Consider the following 19,777-nt stretch of genomic DNA (forward strand, 5'->3'; position numbering starts at 1 on the left):
CAGAAAAGGGTCAGGAATGGGGCCTTTCATGAGACAGGCTGGGACTTGGGACCCTTTGCTGCAGTGCTCACCTCTGGACAAATGTCTCCTCCGGTAACAAAATAAAAGAAACTATAAAGGACAAAAAGTGACTGTGTGCATGTATGGCTGGGGGCAAATTATGAACAAGAAGATACAAAAAGGCCCAAACAGCAACTTCCACTTCTGAAGTGCCGGGAGCAAAAGCAGGGAATCTGCGCGTGACCTCTGCACATGGCACCACCAAGAGGGCCAGCACACCACGTGCGCCACCCCTCCCGGCCGACCCAATCCGCTCCCATCCTCACCCCATTTTAGGGACCATCTTGCATCACCTTGGGGAGCTAACGGGGGCACCTGTTACTGGTTTTCACTTCCTTGTGCAGCAGCGGGTGTCCCAGTGAAGTTTTGCCTGAATTCCACGCCTGGCCTCTGATCAATTTTTACTGGTCAAAGAGTCCAAGAACATGGGTCAGTAACATTAAGATGTTCAAGCTCCATGGTACTTGATCTTGACAAAAGATGCTTGACTTTGCAGGGATCCTCAGGTAGTCCTGCTTGTGTTCTTGTAATGTACAGAGCTTTAGGGGACCATCTCCCTCTTGTTGGCTAACACCTGTCCCACGCTCATAACTTCCCACGAGAACACAAAGGCAGGGCTGGGCAAAGGCACATTTGAGCCTCACATTTCTGGAATGGAGGCACTCGGGGCCTCACGGAGGAGAGTTGAGGGATAAAGGGGAAATGACTAGCCCTTCCGCATATGCTGAAGGTGTGATGGGAGCCGAGCCTGGAAGCATAGAGAAGGAGGCTATGAAGAGTCTCTGAAGAGATGAGAGGCAGTCAGAGGAGGCCACAAGGGAGGGACACGGGCTATGTGTCCCTAAGAGAGTTTCTCACCCTCACAGTGCCTGTCCTTCAAATGTCAAATGAGGATAATAGTACCTATCTCAGGGTCACTGTAAAGACTGAGTTGGTACCACTTAGATAGTGCTTGGCGCTGAGAAAACCCTTACGGGGTAGGTGTGTTTTCATCTTCATCACCATCAGTATTAAGCAGCAATGATTATTTAGACTCTTCTACAACCCAGATTAAGCTTTCCTCAATAACGTGCCCATCACTTTTGAGAGGTGATAGACTCCTTTCCATTGTGGTTTTTGGGCAATGCTTTAGGTGGTTTTTGAATTCTCATGTTCAAGGTCTGTGCTGCTGTTAAAATCGTGGTTGACATCTGCACTATCTGTAATAATTTAATAACACGCTTACACTTCAGGAGGCTTCCCTGGTGTCTCAGATGGTAAAGCATCTGCCTGTAATGCGGGAGACCTGGGTTTGATCCCTGGGTCAGGAAGATTCCCCTGGGTTCAATCCCTGGGTCAGGAAGAGAAGGAAATGGCTACCCACTCCAGTATTCTTGCCTGGGAAATCCCATGGACAGAGGAGCCTGGTAGGCTACAGTCCATGGGGTCGCAAAGGATCAATGCAACTGAGTGACTTCACTTTCACTTTTCATTCTATATCCCATTTCTCTACAAAAGGTCATTTGTTCTTCATCTCTCTCATGAAAATCATCTATCTTTCCCCCAAAGCTATGCTGCCCTTAGAGACAGTTGCCAAAGTGGGCGCTTGTGGCCCACTGGGCTTCACACAGTGTTATGACAATTGTCTCTTGTGGTCTCCATGGGTCAACCTGGGTACCTAGAATTGGTCAGGCTCACAAAGGGCATATAATCTAGGCTTACAGGAGGCTGATGTACTGGCCAGCCTCTGATTTATTGAACTACCAGCAGGGAGGGCAATTCTCCATGACAGGGTATTGCTGGCTGGGGTCTCCAGGACACCACTCCTTTGCCAGTCTTCCCAGAAATTCAAATTACTAGTCAGGAGTTTGTGCTATGAGCATCAAGTCAAAGTGGAGGACACTGGATGGTCTTGAGTGGTACCTCGTCCTGGCTGTGCAGAAGCCTGAAGCTCATCCTCTGTCTCACAGCTCCATGGCCGTAGGTACAGGATGGATAAGTCACTTCCTCCTCTGGACAGAACTTGGGGAGGGGCAGAAGGAGGAGCCTGGGCTGGTTGGCTGCCCTTCCACCAACCAGAGACCTTAGGGTTCTATATCCTTTCTTGGATACTCACTTCAGTAAAATTGATTTCATTCATTCAGAGGAAGTCTTCTAGTTGTCTTAACTGCACTTCAGAGGCTTTTACCAAGTTTCCACAACATGAGCCCACGTCACACCCCCTGTGCCTTTGCCAGACGACCGGATCCTCTCCTGTGATGTTGGCCTCCCACTGTATTCCCATTCATGGTCTCATCCTTCCTCTCCAGCCTGAATTGAATCCTCCAACTGACTTTCTCTCCAGCACATCCAACTCAGCCCATCCAAACTCGTCTTGGGCTTCTCCCATCCCCTACCTGCTGTCTCCCCAGATGGAGGCCCCAGTGTCCATTGAGCCTCTCCAACCCAAACCCTGAGGCAGCCGTGGGTCTTCTTTATCTTCTTTCTTTACCTCCCATGCCCATCATTTTGAGCCCTGCAACTTTCTCTCCTCCCCCCCGCCCCCGCCACAATTTAAGTACATTGAATTTACTGCAAGATATGATGATATGAAGGACAGGGAAGGCTGGCATGCTGCAGTCTGTGGGGTTGCAAAGAGTGGGGCACGACTGAGCGACTGAACAACAACGATGATGTACAGTGCCATGCCATCCTTGTCTGGTGAAAGTGAAAGTCGCTCAGTCGTGTCCAACTCTTTGTGACTCCATGGACTTACATAGTCCGTGGAATTCTCCAGGCCAGAATACTGGAGTGGGTAGCCTTTCTCTTCTCCAGCAGATCTTCCGACCCAGGAATTGAACTGGGGTCTGTCCAGCAGTCATCATTCATAATAAAGCTAGATGTAGATGTTTGCTCTTGCACCCTTATTTCTTCAAAAGTCAATCCCTAGTTCGTTGCTTCCCATACACCTGGCTACCAGACCAGAACACAGCAGTTGTTAGGAGCAACCATTACACGTGGAGAGAGGAGCCGAGAGAAAGGAAATAGAGCCCACAAATTACTCTAAAGTTTGGATCAGGAATAGCTGGTCAAACTTTGCAACATATTGTGCAAGGATTACAGAGCAGCTTAAAGTCAAATAAAAGTTATCAGTGCCTTCAATTAACATCCGTTGGCTACTTGAGAACAAGAACCATTGCTAATTATCTAGATGGTGCTGTGTGTGCATGCTCAGTCGCTTCAGTCGTGTCTGACTCTTTGCGACCTTATGGACTGTAGTTCGCTAGGCTCTTCTGTCCATGGGATTCACCAGGCAAGAATACTAGAGTGGGTTGCCATTCCTTTCTCCAGGGGATCTTCCTGACCCAGGGGTCAAACCTGGGTGTCCCGCATTGCAGGCAGATTCTTCACTGTCTGAGCCACCAGGGAAGCCCAGTTTGTTCCGTACTCCTTCAGATTTTAAATCTATCCCTGAGAACACTGCCCTGTCTTCTCTGGCACAAGGACAGCATTTCCTAGGACGCCACTCCTCAGAGTGTGAACAGGAAGACCTCAAACAGCTCCAGGTTCCTCTGCTGCAGACTTCTTAAACTATGTCGACAGCCCAGGAGGGGACTGTCACAAGCAGGTTCACCCCAAGCTCTTAGAGCAGGTTTTGAGGAGCACTTTACAGGAATCTAGAATCTCTTTTGGCCAAAGACTTCCTTGCTGGTCTGACAGCCTCTGGTGGTGCAGTCACCAGTGACCCAACTAAAACACAGGCACCACACCCTCTCTCTGTTTACAAAACTTCAGTGGCTCTTCATCTACGGGACAGACTCCAGGCTCCTTGGCCCAGCGGCTATGCCTTTCAAATCCTGCCTGCCTCCCTCGCCAGTCTCAACATGTCCCTCTTTGAGCCTCCTTATAATAATAAACTTCTTGTTTTGGTTTGGTTTAGTTGCTTGATTTGTTTGTTTTCCCCAACCATCCTGGGTCTTTGCTGCCTCCGTCCTGGAATGTTCTCACCAGTTAACTTCTCCTTGCCCTGAAAGGGGGCTCCCCTGGTGGTTCAGGCAGTAAGTAATCTGCCTGCAATGCAGGAGACCCAGGTTCAATCCCTGGGTCAGGAAGATAGCCTACAGAAGGGAATGGCTACCCACTCCAGCATCCCATGGGGTCGCAAAGAGTTGGACACGACTGACACTTTGACTTTGACTTTGTCCTGAAAGGATCTCCAAAAGGGACAAAGCTCCCCTCCTCTAGGAAGTCTCCTCTGCCTCCCGCCTCTCTCTGTGCTGGTCGGGTCAGGGTCCCCTCTTTGTGCTGTTGCTGTGCACCAGGCATCTCTCTGTCCTTAAACTCACCGCATGCTGGTATTTCAGAGTCTGCATGCCTGCCTCCCCCGACCAGGCATCAAGGCCCCCCCTGCAGTCAGTCCTTGGCCCTTCCTTCCTTCCCAGCCCCTGATGTGGTGTTGGGAGGCACTGGGGCAGAGCTGAACTTGTTGGCAGCCTGTTCACAGGCCCCCTTGATGGGCTTGCTTCCGCAACGCCCTATTCCCAGCAGTTTCATATCCACAGTGTAATCAATTCCTAATGTCAGTGCCCCAAATCTGAAGGCCCTTGACTTTCTAGAGTTCCTTCCATGAGCAAGCACCACCTGAAAAGTTATTTTTCTTTGGAGAAGTGATGGGGAGCAAGGGCTCCAGAGACAGGGGTTTCATCCTGACTCTCCTCTTACAAGCGGTGTAACTCCAGACAAGGGTTCCACTCCATGCACCTCAGTTTGGTCTCCTGTAAACAGGAATGGCAAGTTCACCCAGCTCATACAGTTGTAACAGGGGTTAAGTGGGTTTGTATGTGTAAACACGTAGAGTCACGCCTGGCCCAGAGTGAGCACTGCATAACGTTAGCCTGTCTTGTTATTTTCATGGGGAAATACTTCCTTGCTTCTTCCAGTTTCCAATGACCCCAGGCATTCTTTGATTTGCGGCAGCAAAACTCTATTCTCTGCCTGTCTCCCCACAAGACTTTCTGTGTGCATGTCTACGTGGCCTTTTCCATGCCTTGTAAGGACACTTCAATTGGATAAGCCATCTTAATCTAGCAGGCTGTCATCTCAACTCTTACCTTAAATGCATCTGCACGGATCCTATTTCCAAACAAGGTCCCATCTGAGGTTCCAGGTACACATGAATTTTGTGAGGACACTATTCAACTGATTACAATCAGTCTCTGGGTTTAGGGGTTCCAGATCAGAAAATCAGCTAGGAACCCTGGATGTTTCATAACGACCCATTAGCATAACTTTGAAGCTTTTATGTTTTCTATGGTTCTGTAGTCCTCTCAAGTTCTCAACACAGCCCAATACGGGCAGAGTCGAGACAGAAAGAGACACACAGCCCAAGCTCTCCAGTTCTCCTTTATAACTCACATGTTTGAACTCAAGGAGCTAAAGAGAATGCTGACAAATGAAGAAAAATACGATGGGAAGATTTAATTTTACACCCCTCATCTTATGCCTCTTATACCTTAGTATATTTGCTCAAAAACGCTGCCCATCAACCCAGAAACTCTTTGCATGTTTGCTCAAGTGCTTTTGTTCATATGGCCCATGGCTTTGACCACTGGTGCCCAAAGACTGAGCTATAAGAAAAGAGGAAAGGGCACGTATGTACGGATGGGTTCCCGCAGTGTACGTGAGAGCATCAGTCATTATGAACCACCCAGCTGGCTCTCCGATGGACCCCACTACACTGCCCATCTCAGAGGCCAGAGGGTGTGGACTCAGGAGAGGCAGAAAACTCAATCTCATTATTCATATGCTCAGAAAGAGTGTGAGTACCATATATAAAAGGACCAGAAAGATTACAAACAGGATAAGGAACTACAAGCAAATAACATTTTAAAGGCTTTAAAAGCAGTAAATGTGTACTTGTTTGGTAGTATTATAGAAGTTGCCTTAAAAAACAAAATCTAAAAACTAGCCTGTAGGCTCTGTGAGGTTAGGATACTGAAATCTGTCACTGCAATGCCCAGCCCATAGGAGGCATTCAATAAATCATCCTTGACCGAATGAATGTTGAGCTTTTGTTAAATGCCTACCACGTACCAGATCAGATCAGATCAGTCACTCAGTCGTGTCCGACTCTTTGCAACCCCATGAATCGCAGCACGCCAGGCCTCCCTGTCCATCACCAACTCCCGGAGTTCACCCAGACTCACGTCCATCGAGTCAGTGATGCCATCCAGCCATCTCATCCTCTGTCGTCCCCTTCTCCTCCTGCCCCCAATCCCTCCCAGCATCAGAGTCTTTTCCAATGAGTCAACTCTTGGCATGAGGTGGCCAAAGTACTGGAGTTTCAGCTTTAGCATCATTCCTTCCAAAGGAATCCCAGGGCTGATCTCCTACAGAATGGACTGGTTGGATCTCCTTGCAGTCCAAGGGACTCTCAAGAGTCTTCTCCAACACCACAGTTCAAAAGCATCAATTCTTTGGTGCTCAGCCTTCTTCACAGTCCAACTCTCACATCCATACATGACCACAGGAAAAACCATAGCCTTGACTAGATGAACCTTTGTTGGCAAAGTAATGTCTCTGCTTTTGAATATGCTATCTAGGTTGGTCAGAACTTTCCTTCCAAGGAGTAAGCCTCTTTTAATTTCATGGCTGCAGGCACCATCTGCAGTGATTTTAGAGCCCCCCAAAATAAAGTCTGACACTGTTTCCACTGTTTCCCCATCTATTTCCCATGAAGTGATGGGACTGGATGCCATGATCTTCGTTTTCTGAATGTTGAGCTTTAAGCCCACTTTTTCACTCTCCACTTTCACTTTCATCAAGAGGCTTTTGAGTTCCTCTTCACTTTCTGCCATAAGGGTGGTGTCATCTGCATATCTGAGGTTATTGATATTTCTCCTGGCAATCTTGATTCCAGCTTGTGTTTCTTCCAGTCCAGCGTTTCTCATGATGTACTCTGCATAGAAGTTAAATAAACAGGGTGACAATATACAGCCTTGACATACTCCTTTTCCTATTTGGAACCAGTCTGTTGTTCCATGTCCAGTTCTAACTCTTGCTTCCTGACCTGCATACAAATTTCTCAAGAGGCAGATCAGGTGGTCTGGTATTCCCATCTCTTGAAGAATTTTCCACAGTTGATTGTGATCCACACAGTCAAAGGCTTTGGCATAGTCAATAAAGCAGAAATAAATGTTTTTCTGGAACTCTCTTGCTTTTTCTATGATTCAGCAGATGTTGGCAATTTGATCTCTGGTTCCTCTGCCTTTCCTAAAATCAGCTTGAACATCTGGAAGCTCGTGGTTCACATATTGCTGAAGCTTGGCTTGGAGAATTTTGAGCATTACTTTACTAGCGTGTGAGATGAGTGCAATTGTGTGGTAGTTTGAGCATTCTTTGGCATTGCCTTTCTTTGGGATTGGAATGAAAACTGACCTTTTCCAGTGCTGTGGCCACTGCTGAGTTTTCCAAATTTGCTGGCATATTGAGTGCAGCACTTTCAAAGCATCATCTTTCAAAATTTGGAATAGCTCAACTGGAATTGCATCACCTCCACTAGCTTTGTTCGTAGTGATGCTTTCTAAGGCCCACTTGACGTCACATTCCAGCATGTCTGGCTCTAGGTGAGTGATCACACCATCGTGATTATCTGGGTCGTGAAGATCTTTTTTGTACAGTTCTTCTGTGTATTCTTGCCACCTCTTCTTAATATCTTCTGCTTCTGTTAGGTCCATACCATTTCTGTCCTTTATCGAGCTCATCTTTGCATGAAATGCCAGGCACAGAGTAAATTAAAATACCCCTTAGAAACAATATAGAATTGATTCAGAATGAGCAGCATAAAATTTCTTTACTTAAAAAACTGCATTGAGTTAAAAACTATAAAGGTCATGGGGGTAACGAAATGGCATAGATTTCACAAGGAACCCTTGAAAAGTAGCCATCTGGTCTTTTCAATAAATAGTGCTGGGATAGCTTGATCACTGTCTAACACAATATCCCTCCCAATTAAATATGGATTAAAGACTTGAATGTAAGACCCAAAACCTTAAACGTTCTAGAAGAAAACATCCGTGGTAAGCTCCTTGACACCAGTATTGGCGATGAATTTTGGGATGTGACACCAAAAGCAGAAATAAATGAGGGGGTGCATCACACTAAAAGCTTCTGCAGAGCAAAGCAAAGCATCAATACAATGAAAAGGCAGCCCACCAGATGGGAGAAAATATTTGCAAGTCTTATATCTGATAAGGGCTTAATACCCCAAATATATAAAGGATTTACACAACTCATTAGCAAAAAAAAAAAAAAAAAGCACTATGATCTAAAAATGGGCAAAAGGGACTTTCCTGTTAGTCCAGTGATTAGAAGTCTGTCTGCCAGCGTAGGTGACATGGGTTCGATCCCTGGTCCAGGAAGATTCCGCATGCTGCAGAGCAAATAGACTGATGGTCGCCATGGGTTGGGGGTGGAGGAATGGGTGATGGCGGTCAAAGGTACAAATTTCCAGTTTATAAGATGAAAAATTTCTGGTGATCTAATGTACAGTATGGTGGCTATAGTTAATAATACTATACTATGTACTTTAACATTGCTAACAGTAAATCGTGAATGTTCTCACTAAAAAAAAAAAAAACTATGTTAAGTGATAGATATGATAGATATATTAACTTAATCATGGTAATATTTTACAATATATACGTGTATCAAGTCATCACATTGTACACCTTAAACTTACACAATGTTAGATGTCAATTATATCTCAATAAAGCCGGGAATAAAATACTCCAGCAAAAAAAAGTTCATTGACAATAAGTGATTAAGACCTGATTGTCAACTTAGAGGGGTGGGATGAGGTGGGAAGTAGGTTCAAGAGGGAGGGGACGTATGTGTACCTATGGCTGATTCATTTGATGTATGGTAGAAACCAACACAATATCATAAAACAATTATCCTTCAATTAAAAGAAAGACCTGCAAGGGGCAGAGATCAGGGATGAAGGAGGGCAGGGACGTACAGAGAGGCCAGTCCTGTTCTCAGATTCAGGTGTGACATAAGTTAAAGGGAGGAAGTGGCTTGTTTGGACTTTGCTGGGGGTTGAGTCAGGACCCAGGCCCCTCACAGGTAGAAGTAAATCCCCAGGAGGAGGAACCTGACCAGAGCGCTCCACATTGCTGCCTGAAGACTGGACCAGATCCCAGAGCGTACGCTTAGCCTCTAGTCAAGGGGACGCTCAGGGACACCTCTGACCTTGCTGTAGAGTGCCCCTCCACATTAGACAGGGCCCATAGGCAAAGGAAAAACCCTGAGCCCCAGCTGTCCTGGAAGGAAAGTCCTCTTGAAGTGGGTAGCGTAATTAACATGATTTCAGAGACGGAAAGTACACACTTTAAGAATCCAGGGACTTCTCTGGAAGTCCAGTGATTAACAACCTGCCTTCCAACACTGGATTTGAGCCCTCGCTGGGTTTGATTCCTGGGGACATGTGTTTGATTCCTGGTTGGGAAATAAGATCCCACATGTGGGGCAACTGATGAGCCCCCGTGTCACAACTAGAGAGAAGCCCACATGCCACAAGGCAAGATCCCACATATGACAACTAAGACCCGACACAGCCAAAAATGAATAAATAAATATTTTTTTAAAAACAATCCACTCACATGCGAAGACCTCTGAGTGAGAGGCTGCTGAGCTGGGATATAAATTCCTACTGCCACACTGTTAGCCACACTGCCTTCTACAGCCTCCCTAACTCCAGGGTTCTAAATCTCAATTCCCTTTTCTGAAAAAGCAGAACAGGTTCCTAGCTCCAAGTTACTGGGGCTATTGAACAGCATGATGTACATCACAGCCCAGCATCCAGCAAGCCGATGGGAACCAACAGGGTTCGGCCGTGCTGTGCTCCTTCCCTGTCTCGGCTTCTCACGTCAGGCCCTCAGTTCTCTCCCAGTGATAAGCATCTTAAAGGGCTTTCCATGGTTCTGCTGAAGTTCTAGAATAAACTATTTGGACCTATGAAAAAGTGATCTGTGACTTGTAAAAGCTACCTCATTCTCTGGCCTGTCGTGGGTAGGATGTTACTCTTCATGTTTACCTGGAAGACTTTATGGGAGGATAAAGGACAGGATAAAGCCCAGTGTCCACCTTGGGCTTCCCAGGTGGTGCTAGTGGTAAAGAACCTGACTGCCAATGCAGGAGAACTAAGAGATGCTGGTACAATCCCTGGGTCGGGAAGGTCCCCTGGAGGAGGAAATGGCAACCCACTCCAGTATTCTTGCCTGGAAAATCCCATGAACAGAGAAGCCTGGGCAGGCTACAGTCCCTGGGGTCCCCAAAAGTCGGACATGACTAAAAGTGACTTAATACACCACACAAAGGACAGGAAGTGAGGAGAGAGCCCAGGGCCCACCTATGACAGACACGCGTGGGACTTCTACCTCCCTCCACCCTCCACCCTGATGACTAGGCAGCAGGAATGCTATTTTGGTTTAACTAAAATAAGAGAATTAGGAGGATTACTTTCCAACTAAAATGAGAGACTGCTGAAAGAACTTAAGATGGTTAGTCCAGAGACCAAGGAGTTTAGGGGAACCCGGCTAACTGGGTGCTGGCACCTGTTTGAAATCAGGGCTTCTTGGGGATCAAGAGTTGCTGAAACCACTTCCATTTGATGAGGTTTCTGGTGTATTAAAGGAAAAAAAGTTTTTGGTTTTCTTTTTTTCTTTTTAAGGAAAAATATTTAGTATTTTAGAAAATCCTAAAGTGGTATTGCAAATACTATGGCATATCTCAAGTATTGCCTTTAACAAATGTTAATACAAAATACTGAATGTAATACAAATGTTCTAGTCATAGGGTAATTACTTGTTGTTTAGTCACTAACTCATGTCCTACTCTTTTGTGACTCCATGGATTGTAGCCCACCAGGCTCCTCTGCCCATGGGATTTTTGTACTCTCGAAAGAGTACTGGAATGGGTGGCCATTTCCTCCTCCAGGGGACCTTCCCCACCCAGGGATCAAACCCACTTCTCTTGAGTCTCCTGCATTGGTAGGCTGATTCTTTACCACTGAGTCACCTGAGAAGCCCAGGGTAATTACTAGATGTAGGAGAAGGCAATGGCACCTCACTCCAGTACTCTTGCTTGGAAAATCCCATGGATGGAGGAGCCTGGTAGGCTGCAGTCCATGGGGTCTCGAAGAGTCCGACACGACTGAGCGTCTTCACTTTCACTTTTCACTTTCATGCATTGGAGAAGGAAATGGCAACCCAGTGTTCTTGCCTGGAGAATCCCAGGGACAGGGGAGCCTGGTGGGCTGCCCTCTATGGGGTCACACAGAGTCGGACACAACTGAAGCGACTTAGCAGCAGCAGCAGCAGCAGGCGTATGTTGACAGTCTTAATTCACAGTGTACTGCATGCAATGATGGCTTGCAATGGGACACAATGTTTTTCAATCCTATCAGGACACTGACTTGCAAAAAAAAAAAAAAAATGTCAACATTTGGAGTCTGAAGGTGGGTCTGAGTGTGGTCTGTCTTTGTCATGACGGACCCAATGGAAGGGATCCTGGACATTCTGCTGGCCACAGAGATCAGAATGCGGCCCGGGAGCCCACACGTGGAGAAGACGGGGTTCTCTTGGGCTGTGCACCCCCCACCGCCTAACGCCCAGCAAGGAGCCTGAGATGCCGGGTGGGGTGGGGAGTAGTTAGTGAGTTACACAGTTGACAGGTGCACACGACATCCATGCTGCCGGAGCAACTATTTGTAACTTTCGTGGGTCCAAGGAACCCTCTGAAAGTCTGATGAAACCCAGGACCTTCTCAGAAGAATTCCATCGCCCCACCCATCCATGCACATTTTCCCCTAAAGAGCCCCCGGGAGTCCACAGACCCCAGGGTGAAGCCTCTGGCCCACGGCGGGCACTGGCACTTTCTAGCGTCTATCTTGAATTCCGTCCCTGGCCCCGCGGAGCACCTGAAGCCCCGCCTGGGGCGCAGACTGGCTGTGGGGCGTGGACGGTGGCCTCACTTCGCCTCCTTCCGTTCCGGGGACCCGAGTGGTCCAGTCGGAGCGGGGCGGGGACCAGGAGGCGGGCCGCACCTGAGGACACCCGAGGCGAGCGGACCGCGGGACCCGCCGCTGCACCCACCGCCGCGGGACTCAGAGCCGAGGACCGCGCCGCAGCCGCAGCCGCGGGCCGGGTTCCCAGCGCCGCCCCGGGCCGCCGCCAGAGCCATGAAGATGCATTTCTGCATCCCGGTGTCCCAGCAGCGGCCCGACGCGCTGGGGGGCCGCTACGTAGTGCGTCAGGGGGCTCGGGGTGAGACTGGGCAGGGACAAGGCGGGGGTTCACCTCACTCGGCTAATTCGGACTCTGATGTCTCTGTTTGCAGCTGTATTCCGTGTACCTGGACGGGTTTCTGTTCTGTAAGGTGCGTTACAGCCAGCTGCATCGTTGGAACGAACAGGTGAGAGGACCCAGGCGGGTCCCAGCCCAGCCACCCGACTCCAGTGTGGCCCGTGGGCTCTGGGTGCTTGACCCTGACAAGACACTGCACTTCCTGAGGGCTTTGGGCTCCTAATCCGAGTCGTGGTAACTGGTTAATCGTGAATTGCTTGGCATATAGCTCAATGAATACATGTTACCTGGTCTAATCACCTAGGGCTGTGAGGTGAGGTGGGGTGCCATAGGTAATTAATTATCCAACCCACCCCAGCCCGGTGACCCCCACCAGCCCAACCTGGGCTCCATTTCAATCCCAGTTGTTTTCCCAAGACAATGTCCTTGTGCAAAAAGAGCAAACCAAGTCTAGATCAAGGTGTAGTCTCCAGTCTCTGGTATGTGAGTATTGGGCTTCCCTGGTGGCTCAGATGGCAAAGAATCTGCCTGTGATGCAGGAGACCCAGGTTCAATCCCTGGGTTGAGAACATCCCATGGAGAAGGGAATGGCAACCCATACCACCAGTATTCTTGCCTGGAGATTTCCATGGACAGAGGAGCCTAGCGGGCTACAATCTATGGGGTTGCAAAGAGTTGGACACAACTGAGTGACTAACACTTTCTTTCTCCTAGAGTTTAATTTTCCCCCCTTTGAAAAGGTGTGTCTCTATTTTTGTTTTCAAAGGAAGGTATTCATAGGCTTCAAATATGGGCAGACTGGAAAGCCAGGAAACAGAGGAATTATTAAATTAGAAGGCCATTTTCCACTCTAGTTTCTCACTCTGGTGTCCTGATGACACTTTCTTCCAGCATGCAGATTGATTTATTAACCAGGTCTAATGGGTTTTGTTTTCCTAACAAGGAAGTGTTGCAAATCATCAAAGTGGGTTAGAGGAGTACATGGAAGTTTGGAAATGAACTTCACCTTTCCCCCACCTTCATGCAGTTTTTGTTGGTTTTTTTAAGATTTTGTATCCCAATTATAAAGAACACATACCTAAAGTTAGAAAGAAAAAAGGAAAAAGAAAAAAGCTTGCCTCGGCAATAGATATTAACATTTTGGGGAGAGTCCTTTCAGATAATCTCTGGTTTCTAGTGAGTAAATAGATCATATTTCTTTAAGACCGTTTTCTGTTGATGGACAGCTCAGTTCCATTATTATACTATTATAAAATCTTCACTGAAGTGAGCCTTCTCCCTCATACATTCCAGTGTGTTGGAAAAGTCCATTTTCAAGGTATGACTAAGTTTCTCTGGATTCAGGGAAAACAGGTGTAATGTGGTTGTGACTTTTTGTGGTCATTTTTGAATTGCTAGCACTTAACACAGTGTCTGTGACCCATTAGGTCCTCAGGAATGACTGTCAGGGGCTGAATAAAAAGGGCATGGATTCAGACTTTTGAAGGATGACAAGCTACTTGTGACTGAAACCTGCCTGGGGAGTTGAGAGGACTACAGATGGGGAACTCAAAGGAAGAGACAGTATGGTTGGTTTAGGCAGTTGTAGGATGAACATGAGGATGAACTCCCACCCTCATCTGCCTCCCTGCGTGTGAGGTCATGATGGGGAGGTGGCCATCACAGGTAAAAAGCAGGAGTCGGCAGAGAGGAGAAGGGAGAGATGGACTGACCACTTCCTGGCTGGACACCTCACCTCTTCTCTGAACTTCCATTTTTTCCTCAGAAATGATCAGGTAGGTGGTTGTGGGTGTCAACTTCACAAGGCTCTTGTGAAGCTTCGAATCCAGGTTCTCAGAGAACCTGACGCATAGTTTATGTGCTTGGTAAATATTTGCTGACGCAGAGGCTTGTCAAGCCCTCCTTAACTGACTCAGAAAAATGCTTGTTTTCAGAAAAATTCAGACTTATCAAATCCTAGCAGGCCCTGAAGCAGAAACATAAAGCCAGTTCTTCTGATCTCCACAAAGATATGCCTTTTGTAGAGTATACAATGGATACTGATGAATATTTTGTATTTGTTTTTCAAAATTCTAAAGTGAGGATTTCTTTAGCCATTTTCCAACCATCTTACATGTATCATTGTTTCCCTTTTCTGTAGGAACAGTTCCTTTTAAATAAACTGCTTAGATCTTAGGAGGTGGCTATTGGTATTATTAATTTAGAACAATAACTAACGGTTACTCTGTGCTAAGGTTGGTGCCAAGAGCTTTATATGTAATATTGTGTTTAGTTTTTATAACAGTCTTATGAGCTAGGATTATAATTAGCCCCATTTAACAGATGAGAAAACTGAGGTACACCTTGCCCAGGGTCATACCACTCCAAGTGTTGGAGCCTAGATTTGATCTTTGGAACCTGCTCTAACCATTTTGTGGTTCATTATCAAAGTTGGCAAAACATCAGAAAAACAGATTATCAGAAAAACAACTGCATCCTAAGCTAACATTTTTTTTTTTACTTTATTTAAGCATAGTATAATAAAATTCCCCAATTGTAAGTGTCTAGTGTGATGAACTATCAGATCAGATCAGATCAGATCAGTCGTTCAGTCATGTCTGACTCTTTGCGACCCCATGAATCACAGCACGCCAGACCTCCCTGTCCATCACCATCTCCCGGAGTTCACTCAGACTCACGTCCATCGAGTTAGTGATGCCATCCAGCCATCTCATCCTCTGTCGTCTCCTTCTCCTCCTTCCCCCAATCCCTCCCAGCGTCAGAGTCTTTTCCAATGAGTCAACTCTTTGCATGAGGTGGCCAAAATACTGGAGCTTCAGCTTCAGCATCATTCCTTCCAAATATATTTAATCTACTGCCACCATAATCAAGACAGAGAACAATTCCCACACTCATAATGTTTCCTTGTCCCCTTTGCCCTTGATCCCTTCCCTCTACCTCAAGTCCCAGACAACAAGATCTGCTTTCTGTCCTTAGAGTTCCTGGCATAAGATTTTATTCCACCTGCCCAAGAAGCCCCTATAAGGTTGGCATTGCAATCATTATCATTACTCCCATTTTATAGATGAAAAGTCCAAGTAAGTTTGCTAGATTTAGCAAATAAAAATATAGGATCCTCAGTTAAATGTGAATTTCAGATAAATAACAAATACTTGTCTAGTATTAGTCAGTTCTGTCGCTCAGTCATGTCCGACTCTTTGCGACCCCATGAACCTAAGCATGCCAGGCCTCCCATCACCAGCTCCCGGAGTCAACCCAAACCCTTGTCCATCGAGTCGGTGATGCCATCCAACTATCTCATCCTCTGTCGTCCCCTTCTCCTCCTGCCCTCAATCTTTCCCAGCATCAGGGTCTTTTCCAATGAGTCAGTTCCTCACATCAGGTGGCCAAAGTATTGGAGTTTCAGCTTCAGCATCAGTCCTTCCAATGAACACCCAGGACTGATCTCCTTTAGATCAGTTGGATCTAAAGGATCTGGTTGTATCTCCTTGCAGTCCAAGGGACTCTCAAGAGTCTTCTCCAACACCACAGTTCAAAAGCATCAATTCTTTGGCGCTCAGCTTTCTTTATGGTTCAACTCTCACATCCATACATGACCACTGGAAAAACCATAGCCTCGACTAGACAGACATTTGTTGGCAAAGTACTAGAATATTTCCTGCAATATTTGAGATACTCTTAACTGGGCATCCTCTATTTTATCTGGCAACCCTAAGTCAGAGACCAAAAGGTTGGCTGACTTCCCCCAGCCTCTTCTCAGCAGTTTTTATTCTTCCTACTCCATGGAAGATGTGAAATGGCTAAGAATTCTTAATCTGATTTAATATTAATACTGAGCACAATAAAAAATGAGACAATATAAAGTAAGTCCCCATCTGTGTTTATGAATGTGTGTGTCCTGTGTCTGTTTGGTGAGTAGAAGTTTATTTCCAATTGATTTGGAAGTTCTGCATCACAATAGAACAGAAATTTCATCTTAATAGGCTTAACTGATTACTCATTTACTTAAGAATATTTACTAAGTACCTATTAAATGGCAAGCACTATGTTAAATTAAGTGAAGACTCTGACTTTTAGCACATGTGTTTTTTGGATTTATGAATTTGATTTCTATTTTGTATATTGATGGAGTGGAAGTCTCTCAGTTATGTCAGACTCTTTGTGACACCGTGGATGGTAGCCCTCCAAGCTCCTCTATCTGTGGAATTCTCCAGCAAGAATACTGGAGTGGGTAACCATTCCCTTCTCCAGGGGATCTTCCCAACCCAGGGATCAAACCCAGGTCTCCTGCATTGCAGGCAGATTCCTTATCATCTGAGCCACCAGGGAAGCCCTCTGCAATTGAGAAGGAGAACCTGACTGAGGTGATGTGGCCCCTGCCCCTTCTATGGGAGGCTAATGTGTATACGACTGACCTGAGGAATGATGGTTGTGTTTCCCAGAGGTCAGCTGTGACCCGTGATCTCTGAAGTCATGGCCGGCAGCCCGGTTCCCACGGAGGCTCTCAAGTTCTGGCAGCTTCCCTTCCACTGCTGAGTGTTATCCGTCTCTCTGCCACGGGAACTCCCTGACCTGACTGCTTTCTGTGCCTCTAAATGAATAAAATCGGTTTGATCTATGCCCTTGCCTGTACCACCTCCCTCAAGGGGAGTTAAATCTGTGAAAGAAACCTTTAACTGGCTCATTTTGGCCATCCTGTGTAAATGAGGCTGGACTCTGTGGCAAGGATGCTTGCCTCTTTGGAAATGCCCTGCTGGCATCAGTCGTAGCAATGCTGACGAGCCTTGCAAAGGATCCTCCGTGCGAGAGGAGGGCTCCGCACTGGTTCAGTCTTCTTCCCTGCCAGGTGCTGACTCAGTCTGTCTCCTACCTGCTATTTCTTCTCCCTGACTTAGACCGTCTGTTCTCATGAGCTGGCCGGTTGCCACTCCCTGGCTCACTTCCCCCTCCTGAGAAGGCCTCTGCCTGCTGGGCCATGGGTTAGAGACCAGCCTTTCTCAAGGGTCACCTCGAGCTCCACCTCCTCTGGAAGTCCCCCTTAATTGCACAAGACGCCTTTCTCTGATTCCTCTGCCACTCTGTGTTTAGACCTTGTTGCTTTCCCCTTCTTTGTGTGAAGATTTTGTTTCCCTCTTTATTTAGTTGAGAAGCCCACATGCTTAAATGAAGGAATGAATGAAGGCTGTAGGCGTAGCGTATCCAGCACAGAATCCTGTTTTAGGAGAGGCCCAATAGAGATTTGATGGAGGAGGAGGATGGGAGGGAAAGAGGGCAAGGAGAAAGAAAAAGTGGTGAAAAGACTGTGTCCAAGTTCTGCTGCTCATTGATCTTGGTTTAAGTCACTTCAACTGCCTGAGTTACTCATTGTCAACTAACCTTGTTGTCCAGGTGGGAGGATGTGGTCAGATTGCCCTCATTATCAAGGTGGGAGGGTGACAGGGTTCATGGCCATGATGATTGCCTACTTCACAGGACTGTACTGAGGAAGAAATGGGAAAACACACAAGACTGATGTTCTTTGGTACAAAATCCCACAGTCCAGGTTGATTTGAGCTTGTGACCCATTATCTGGACAATCTGAGATTTTTAATACAAGGGGCCTTGGAAGGTGGGATGACTGAGTCAACATCAGAAACAGAGGCTATCAAGAGGACAGTGTTATGACTGTAATTCCACTCGTCCCAGGTCACCACCAAGGGATAGAAATAGGGGGATGCAAGTGCATATGGCATCTCCAGATAAAAGGTCACAGCTCAAATCAACCTGGACTGTGGGATTTTGTACCAAAGAACATCAGTCTTGTGTATTTTCCCATTTCTTCCTCAATACAGTCCTGTGAAGTAGATGATCATCATGACCATGCACCCTGTCATCCTCCCACCTTGATAACGAAGGCAATCTGACCACATCCTCCCACCTGGACATCAAGCTTCATTTGGCCAGTAGAGTTCTGTTCATGTTAAGACGCAGAACTGTGCAATGGAGAAATTGGAGTAGGAGACTGTGCTGGAATTTAAAAAAATAATGTTACCTGAACATGATTTTTCAAAGCAAGCAAACAAAAACACCTCTTACTGAAGGAACACAAGAGGTGCATTTTCCTTCTGATCTCTTGAAACAGTTTTTGAATGTTGGGGCTAACTCTGCTGCTGCTAAGTCGCTTCAATCGTGTCTGACTCTTAGCGACCCCATGGACTGCAGCCCACCAGGCTCCTCTGCCCATGGGATTTTCCAGGCAAGAGTACTGGAGTGGGTTGCCATTGCCGTCTCCGGGGGCCAACTCTAATAACAGATAATTCTCAGTATGCAAGTGCTTTTAATAGGTAAACTATGTACTATTTGAGACTGTATTTTGGTAGAGTTGAAGAACTCGTGCGGTTGTGATTGACCTTTGGTGGACTTTACTGCTCAGTTTGTTGTGTTTATCTTCCCCCTTAGACCAGTGCTTGAGAAAGGAGGGGAAAGATTCCTTGAGAAGTCAGCTCTGGTTGTAAAACCTGCTGGGAGAGCTTTGGCTCTGGGGTGGGTATTAGGACCTTAATCCTTGTTGACTTTTCGTCCAGCTCTTGGCTGTAGGGCTCCTCCCATATCTCCCCTGGATAACCCAGATAGCCCTGCTGGTTCAAGGATACTGCGATTCCCACCCATTTGGGAGCATCTGTGATGTTTATGTGGAGAAGGCAGTGGCAACCCACTCCAGTCATCTTGCCTGGAAAATCCCATGGACAGAGAAGCCTGGGTGGGCTACAGTCCATGGGGTCCCACAGAGTTGGAGACGACTAAAAGTGACCTAACACAATGAACCTGTATTGATGCAGAATTACAAACTATAGTCTATCATCTATTCTAACTTTGGTCTTTACTGAATGTCCTTCTGTTCCAAGGCCACATCCAGGCCCCACATTAAGCTGTCATGTCACTTTAGGCTCCTCTTGACTGTGACCGCTTCTCAGGCTTTCCTCTTGTTCATGATTTTGACAGTTTTGAGGAGTATCAGGCAGGCAGTTTGTGGAATGTCCCTCTGTTGGACTCGGTCTGATGTTTTTCAGATGACCAGACTGGGTTTATGGTTTTGAGAGAAAGACCCTGGGGGACAAGTGCTTCTAATCACATCTTGTCTGGGGCAGTTGCTATCGATCTAACATTTTTGATATTGCCCTTGGTCACCTGGCTGAGGGAGTGCTGGTCAGGTTTCTCCACATAAAGTTACTTCTTTCCCTGCCTTTCCACACTGTGCTCCTAGGAGCGAGGTCACCATGCACAGACCACACTTAAAGACTGAGGATTTATGTTCCATCTCCTTGTGGCATGAAGTATCTACATACATTATTTGGGATTCTTCTGCACCAGGATTTGTCTATTCTCTCTGATTTATTTATTTAGTCAATAATTTA

General features: G+C 46.7%; 1 protein-coding gene across 1 annotated transcript in view; it reads left to right on the forward strand.

Annotated features, from left to right (window-relative positions):
* Nucleotides 1-12,167: 12,167 nt before the first annotated feature.
* SNX31 (sorting nexin 31) overlaps nucleotides 12,168-19,777 on the forward strand; it is an 81,612-nt gene continuing 74,002 nt past the window's right edge. The window contains exons 1-2 of the mRNA XM_019973477.2: nucleotides 12,168-12,325; nucleotides 12,418-12,492. Coding sequence (XP_019829036.2) covers nucleotides 12,260-12,325; nucleotides 12,418-12,492 — 141 coding nt within the window. The 5' untranslated portion in view covers nucleotides 12,168-12,259. The remainder of the gene's footprint in view (nucleotides 12,326-12,417; nucleotides 12,493-19,777) is intronic.

Source organism: Bos indicus, chromosome 14, assembly GCF_029378745.1.
Source record: "Bos indicus isolate NIAB-ARS_2022 breed Sahiwal x Tharparkar chromosome 14, NIAB-ARS_B.indTharparkar_mat_pri_1.0, whole genome shotgun sequence".
Taxonomy (NCBI): Eukaryota; Metazoa; Chordata; class Mammalia; order Artiodactyla; family Bovidae; genus Bos; species Bos indicus.